At 35.0% G+C, this 8,206-nt stretch overlaps 1 protein-coding gene across 2 annotated transcripts; it reads right to left on the bottom strand.

Moving 5' to 3' along the window:
- Positions 1 to 1,053: 1,053 nt before the first annotated feature.
- Positions 1,054 to 5,487, bottom strand: LOC110876138 (protein IQ-DOMAIN 1). 2 transcript variants are annotated; one of them, XM_022124315.2, is made up of 4 exons: positions 5,124 to 5,487; positions 4,012 to 4,326; positions 3,287 to 3,601; positions 1,054 to 1,800 (listed from the first exon to the last, which is right to left on the bottom strand). In XM_022124315.2, the coding sequence occupies exons 1-4, from the start codon at positions 5,193 to 5,195 to the stop codon at positions 1,192 to 1,194; spliced, it is 1,311 nt and encodes a 436-aa protein (XP_021980007.1). In that variant the 5' UTR covers positions 5,196 to 5,487; the 3' UTR covers positions 1,054 to 1,191. The 2 variants fall into 2 exon arrangements, with proteins under 2 accessions (XP_021980007.1, XP_035831270.1); XM_035975377.1 differs by having other exon boundaries at positions 4,012 to 4,311; positions 5,124 to 5,467.
- Positions 5,488 to 8,206: the final 2,719 nt, after the last annotated feature.

The following is an 8,206-nucleotide window of genomic DNA, read 5'->3' as shown; positions in this document are numbered from 1 at the left end:
TAACTTTTTTATTACTTAATATATAAAATTACATTTATTCAATTCGTGTAATACACGAGGTTTTTAAAGTTATATTTTTTTATTATTTAGTATAAAAATTACATTTTTAACACGTGTAATACACTTGGTTTTAACCTAGTAATTTTTTATTTTCAAGTTGAATATTTATTATTTTTAAGTTAAAACTTTTAGATTTTTTTAATTGAGATTTTCAAGTTCTCACATAATTGAGATTTTTTTTTATTATTTGTTTATATTTAAAGTATGTTGAAAGATCTCAAGCCGTGTTGAAAGTTCTCAAGCCGTGTTGAAAGATCTTAAACCAAGCCAAGCCGCTACACTTAAAGATCTCAAGCCGCTACACTGAAAAGGTTTAAGCCATGTTGAAAAGGCTAGGCGAAAATAATAATAATAATAATAATAATAATAATAATAATAATAATAATAATAATAATAATAATAATAATAATAATAATAATAATAATAATAATAATAATAATAAATGATTACTAAATTGCTAAATAACATGATCATTCAGGTAAATCTCGACCCAAATAAGTGAAGCTCGGGCCCAGACTTGTTTAAGAAACAAACTTTCTTTTAGTATCAAACTCGTTTGAGGTTAGTTCAATTCAAGCTTTCAACAAGGAGTAAGGGACTGTTTGGTAGCCTCTTAATGACCATTCAGATGCTAACTGTTAATGGTTTAAAACCTCTGAATGAATAAGAGGTAAGCTCAAGTCTGAATGGTTAAGAGGTAACCTCTGAATGGTAAATCATCACATGTCACATTCTTCTACCTTCTCATTGGTAAAATTCTTAATGGTTCCATTAAAAGGTAGCCTCTTAATGACCATTCAAAGGCTACCAAACAGCCCCTAACTCACAAATGGTTAACCTCGTTTAACCTCTGGTATAACAAGCCGATACCAAGTACATATATTTGTACTATAAGAGTTCACTATGTAGAAGTGTTCATAAAGTTAAAACCAGTATAAATACAAAATTTGGACATTTAATTCAATACATTTTCATAATTAAACAAAAATCTAATACAAATGAACATCACAAAAGTAAACATAATTATAAATTATAAAAGTGGCAACACGTATTAACAGCTTTGAGAATGAAATGATATCACACAATATATTATAGGGGGCTTGTTATTACCATCATCATCATATACCATACTCATCCAAAATGGTGTCTCCACCCATATCGACTCGTTGACCCATCATCACCTCCACTAGAATCTGGGCTGTACCCTGTGGACCATTTAGACTGACCTCGAGAACCATTTATGTATCCTTTCGGGTTCGGGCTTGGACTTCGTGGGATCTGATACATTACATTGCCTCCAGAACTTGATGTGTCGAAAGACAGTCCGTTAGCGGTTCTCTTCACGGGTTGGGCCTTTTGCTTTCCGGGGTTTTGGGCCCGGACCTTGGCTTTGGCTGACTGGGTTGGAGCCATGTAGCTTGGGAAATAATCAGAGCCTGATTGGCGTTTTGACTTAGAGTGTTGAGCCGAGTCGAGTGTCTCCCCACTGAGCCGACCTGTGGTGATGTAGTCTGAGCTTAAGGGTGTGACCAGATCCATTTCGACTGTTTTAACCGACACGTCATCGTTTGTATGGGTCAGATAGGATCCGTCGTGGGGCCCAGCGGGCCGCGTATGGTAGGGTTGGGATGCCATCCAGCTCTCAAGCCAATTCCATCCCCATTGTTGTTTTCCATCATCATTGGGATATAATATTGCGTTATCAGAATCTGGATGCATAAAGTTTTGTTGCTGCTCTTGCTGTTATTTGAAACAAGAATCTTAGTAAAACAAAAAAGATCATATATTTTTTTTATATATAATATTAAAATTATTATAGAAATCCCTATAAATATTTATACATAAATCTGGACTTTAACTTGAAATCAATAAATTCATTACATTAAGAACTTAGGATAAAGTATTTATATATTAAATTTTTAAAAACTCTTTGCACGTATGACTAAAATAATCCTCTAAAAATCTAATTTCTTTTACATTATTAAATCCCTTTACTTTTAAAACAAACTATATCATCAAATTTATAGGTCTGATGACTAGTCACTAGCTATTTAAATATGTTAAATATGATAAGATTATCCACAATAAGAAGACTAAAACGAGATAAAAGAATGTGTCTAGTCAGTTGTCACATTAAAAAAAATATTCGTTCTCTAAAAACAGTTGTCACATCAAAAAAAATATTCGTTCTCTAAAAACGCCTAAAACTCACCAAATAAGAAAACCTAAAAGTATCCAAAAACATTATTACATCATCACCACTCTTTAAAACTCACCCAATAAAAAAACGTAAAAATACCTGAAAACATTACGACATTATCACCACCTTTTAAAAAAAAAATCCCTCTCTATCTATATATTATATAACCAAAAGGACAAGGTGGCCACCATTTAGTTGTTTTTAGTCATTTTTTAGATAAACATATCTAAAAAATAAGACACAAAAACAAGGTCCATCATAAAAAAAATGGATGATATGAAAAAATGAGTAAAAACAACGTATTATATATTGTGAATGCTCTAATAGTAATATGATTTAGGTAATGTACGTGTTTGACACAGTTAACCCTGTCAAACGATTCAACCCAATGAACTTAATTCTCTAACTTTGACCCATAAGATCATGGGGTATGGTGGGGCTTGAGTTGGGTTTGGGTTTGGGTTGTGGCATTTGTGGACACGTGGAATGGGAGCCCCCCAACCACTCAAACCAACGCCCATGGGGTATGGTGGGGCTTGGGTTCGGGGCTTGGGGTTGGGGACTTGAGTTTGGTTTGACCATTAAGAGCCTGCCATGTCACTTACTAACCCGCCCCACGCCCGACTTCAAACCCACGCCAATGGGGCCACGCCCCAACCCAAGCCCCGGGGTGGTAGCTTGAGCGTTTTCAGCCAACCCATGCCCCAACCCAAACCCCATACCCCATACCCCATCGTCTAAATAAATTACAAACAAAATAATAACTGATGCACATGAACCAAAACACCATTCAATTTTTTTTATTCATATTAATACTTTGAATCTAAAAAAATATATATATATATACTTTTAAATTCTAAATTTACATATTTATTTTATTTTTTGAGTGATTACTTTTTAACTTTTAACAATGGCATAAAATATACCAAATAGTTTAGGTTATTAGGTAAACACATTTGAAAAACCACTGATCCTAAGTAAATTAAACCTGAAGCAAGCTCAAAGCATAAATGTTTACCAACCAACCTGGTAAGCAAATGCGTACGCAAGAGCTCGTTCTCTTTTCATCTCTGCATCATGTTTCTTCAGTGTACTTTCTTTGATCTTTTCGATGTTCTGGTTCCGGGTTTCACGTGTTTTTGTTTGTCTATCATCTTCTCCGAGTTTCTTTTGAAGCTTTTCATGTGTCAACTCTAGTCTGCGTGCACGCACTCTCGCCTGCACGCGGACTAGAGCTTGCATACACCGCATTGTCATTTGAGCTTGCTTTCTCACATTATGACCCCTCACCAGTGCCTGCAATCTCACTAGTCCCTTTAGTGCACGTAAAGCCCGTCTAGCCTGCAAATCAAATCACCCATAACCATATTAGTATGTACGAAGGGTGTAAGTGAGCCGGGCACGAGTTCGTCTAATTTCGAAGAACTCAGCTCCTTTAACTTATGAGAGCTTGAACTCGGCTAAAACTTTGCTCAATTATTATTTATTAATTATATTATATACATTTATAATTATTGTTTTATATATTAATAATTACTATAAATACATATATTTAATATATTAAATAAATAACAGGTTTGTTTAGGCTAGTGGTTGTGGATCGTGCTTGATTAATATACAAACTAATTTTTGGACTTGAGCTTTTAGCATGTAAATATCGAGTAGCTCACGAGCGGCTATGCTAGTTTACGCCTGTGTATATTACCATTGATCTTGAAAGTAAATGATAATCTTTATTTGTGAATACTTACTAGATATCCTCTATAGTATGATTGTACGAGAATGGCAGCTCTTTCTTCCTTAGAGTGGCGGCCATAACCGGCTAGACGAACAACTTTAGCTGCCGCTTGAGCTGCAGCAACTGCAGCCTCGGCCGCAGCAGCAGTGGCTACTGCAACCGCAATGGCATGATTCCGATCATCACCAAGTTGGGACAATTGGTCACCGTCACTAATTTCCTCATTGGTGATATCAGGTGAAGTCTCTGCTGGAAAATGCTCGAATGTGACAACCTCCGGTGTGTCCTCATGGCGTTTATCCACGACATTCTCCTTGCGAAAAACATTCTAGAAACAGTCACAATTCGATTAATTAATTCCAAAAATAGATCTTGATCAAAATCTAGCAAGTGATTAATTAAGGCATGATTATGGTGATTGTGATGAAGCATAAGATGCAGGCAGGGACATTGATGATGTGATATCATAGGTGGCATGATGGTTATATCTCACAAAGTGCTGGGCCAGATTGCACTGTGGAAAGTAGGGGGGACCATAGCATAGTAGTAAATGTGGAACCTCAAAGAAAAGAAAAAACAAAAAGGACAAAGATCACATGATGATTAATGGTTGAGTTTAATTGAAGAAAAAGCAATATCGATTGATTACCCAAAACCTCCCGACAAACTTCTTATAACTTAATTGGATGTTTAATTAATCTAATCAAAATATGCAAATCAGCTTCGAGCTCGAGCGATGATTAAAGCATCACAATTACTCCAAATGAAAATCAAACTACAATTTGCAAAGCAATTCTGCTTGATACAAATCTGCCGTCATTGTTCATATTTTCGCAAACAAAACTAATTAAAAATAAAACATAAATAATATTATTTGGTAGGATATCTATCATTTAAAGATCAAGCTTAACTACTGAGTGTAGTTATATAATAATTTCGCACACAAAAGCAATAAAAACCTAACAATGATTGAACAACAGTACAACACATTTGCAGATGAAGATTAAACCAATTATCATTGGCAAAAGAATTGTATATTTTTAAAACAAATCTGCAATCAGTGTTGATAATTTGGAAAACAACTACGTGTTTAAAGTAATGAAAGATTGAAAAGGATCAACTAACCTGCTTATCATTGTTAGAAGGTTTAAACACCTTTTTGACGGAGGAAAACCATCCGCTACCTTTCTTCCCCATTTTCAATCTAAAAACGATCAAAAATCACAACAGAAATGTAGATGAAACCTTGAAAATTCAGTAAGTGGGTGTGATCTGCATCTTGTTGGTATCGATCTCCATTTGATAAGAGGAAGAAGAAGAGGAAACTGAAAAATGAAAACTGAGAGAGAGAGAGAGAGAGAGTAGTAACTGCTGGGCGCGGAAATGGCGTTGGTTTATTAATCGTTATCACGAGTGGGTAGGTTTGGGTGTTAATTGCTGCTCAGTCCTTCAACTAGACTTCTTTCACTAACTTCATATGCACTCCACAAAACCATTTTATTGTATCTTTTGCATTTATTTATATATTATTAGTAATAGTAATTAGTAATAGTAATAAATTACGCTTCTGGTCTATGAGGTTTTATTTAGTTATTGAGTAAATTACGTTTTTAGCCTCTGTGATTATATCACTTTTACTATATTAGCCTAAAATAAGAATTTTTAACATATCTGCCCCCATAGTCTCTATAACTAACCATTTTGTCCCCTAATTCTAGAGATCGTGGGAGCCAAAATAGTTAGTTATAGAGACCATGAGGCTAAAATGGTTAGACTTAGGGGCTAAAATGGTAAGACTTAGGGGCCAAAATGGTTAGTTATAGAGATCATGGGGGCATATATGTTAAAAATTCTTATTTTAGCCTAATATAGTAAAAGTGATATAACCACAAGGGTCAAAAACGTAATTTACTCTTAGTTATACAATACGAAACTTTTAACTTCTCAACTCCTGATTTTTAAATTTATGTTCAAAATGCTAACTCAATTACACAAATCTTTTAAATCCTCTCATTTGCTTTTCACATTGAAAAGTAGTTTAGTGATATGTGATTTGAAAATAAGATAAAACTTTCACTTAAATAAACTTCATACTAACGAGTGTATCTTGTTTACTTGTTTAATGTTTCACAAAATTATATATAATTTTTGGTTTTTTAAGTCATTTATTATTTCGTAGTTATTTTATTCATTTAAAATATGTAGAATAATGTATAATCATGAATTCCCGTACGTAAAACAAACTCTTATCTATCTAAATATTATTATATTATTATACAACTATAAATTTGCAACATTTTGACGCATTGTAAGCTGTACCTTTGCTTTGCAAGTTGGACTGTGGTTTATAACAAAACCACTCGCTGGGCCTAAAATGTGTTGGTTGGACCATGCATTTAGTCGTTGATGTTCTCACGCGTGGAAAGGAGTCCACCAATAACAAAAATCCACATGTCTCCTATTCCTCCGACGTTATAGCCTCCACCTCTCTTCATCTAAATGAGGAAACCCCAAATTTTCATCATCGAATCCCTCGCATCTATGCTTTCGCACCATTAAACTGCAATTTCACATTATCCAGAACCGCAAATCGACAATTCCAAATAGGTTAGCAACACTACTCTTGAATCTGTTAGGTTTAAATGTTCTTAGGGTTTAAATGCCCCAATTTCAATCTGTACTGATGACCTCAATTGGTGAGTTATCGCTTATTTAGGTTTTTTTTCCTTTTCTCTTGAAATTTGGAGTGAACTACCCATGTAGATTTTTTTGCTTTGAATCTGGATGTCATCGTTTTGGTTGAGATGATGGGATTTTAAATGTGAATCATGACGTATTGATAAAGAACACTTTCATTTACTCTACCATTTTCTGAAATGGAAGGTATAATTTGTAATCTATTCATGCTTACAGTTGTTGTTAGCAGATCTTTCTAGAGACATGGGGTTTTGTTCATCAGAATCAAGAAGGTCTTAGTAGAAGAAATTTAAAGAGGATAATTGAAGAATCCCGTAAGTTTTAGTTAAAAGACCTTAATTCTACATGGTGTTATTTGACATTTGAATCTGACATATAAATAAGTACATAACTCATCATAGGGATTAGGGATTGGCCATAGAAGTTGTAGTTGTGTTTCCGATTTTTATTTATTTACTTGTAATTCAGAGTTCTTAACATCTCTATGGTTTGTTAGTCATAAATCACTTGGATTTTGGAAGGGTCTACATCTCCTCTATATGGTAAATACAAGGGTTTACTTTAAATCTGTGAGTTCTTTCTTAAATTTTTGTGTTTATTGTTTTCATTTTATAGTTTAAAATTGAAACGATTTCAGATACTTATTTTAGGGGAAACTTTAAGGTGGTTTTGCCATAACAATAAGTGGAATACTGGTTACTGATACGAGTTGTGATTGAGTGGTGGTTCGACATAAATCGCTGGAACTTTGGCTATAATCGTGTATTATCAAAGACAGATGCTCTTTCTATTGTTGATCAGTATTCGTCGCACAGTTACCACCAGAGAAGTCAATAAGAGGAACACCAGAGGTAATAGTATTTGTCAGATGGTGAAACGGATAGGCCAAGGGATGAACGGAGTGGCTACTAACCCGCAAAGTGAATTTACAAAGGTTAGACAACAAATAGGTCTAGGGTTGACTTTTGTGATAAAGTCTCTATGATACAATGCCATAGGTCTAGGGTTGACTTTTGTGGTATAAAAACAACCCTTTTCGATACTAATGTTGGGAAAAGTGCATTTCTTTGTTTACTTTTGATTTTAAGGATAAAATAAGCTCAAACGAACAAAAGGAACAAATTAACAACAAAAACCAACATAAAGATGAAGAATGGAAGTTGACACATTATACCGACCCTCCAAAGCTTCACCCCAAGAATAAAAGCAACAATCCAGAAGCCCAACACGGGGCCGTGCCTGCCAGGCATGGGTCGTGCCCAAGTCAAGATTCCTTATAGAATAAAGACAAACAGAAAACGGCAAGGGACACGAGGCCGTATCACCTAAGCACGGGTCATCGTCAACTCTCAGATTTGCATATCTGGTTTCGTACAACAAGTACAAGTACAAGGGCCATGGGGCTATGCCGTTGACACATCGGGCCGTGTATGCAGAAGAGCTGACAAGAGCACTAAATAAAGACAGAGAAGGTGCAGGACATGGGATCGTGCCCACCTGGCATGGGGCCG

The sequence above is a fragment of the Helianthus annuus genome, chromosome 1 (assembly GCF_002127325.2).
Source record: "Helianthus annuus cultivar XRQ/B chromosome 1, HanXRQr2.0-SUNRISE, whole genome shotgun sequence".
Classification (NCBI taxonomy): domain Eukaryota; kingdom Viridiplantae; phylum Streptophyta; class Magnoliopsida; order Asterales; family Asteraceae; genus Helianthus; species Helianthus annuus.
The sequence above is the reverse complement of the archived record's forward strand: the minus strand, read 5'-3'. Positions and strand labels throughout refer to the sequence as shown.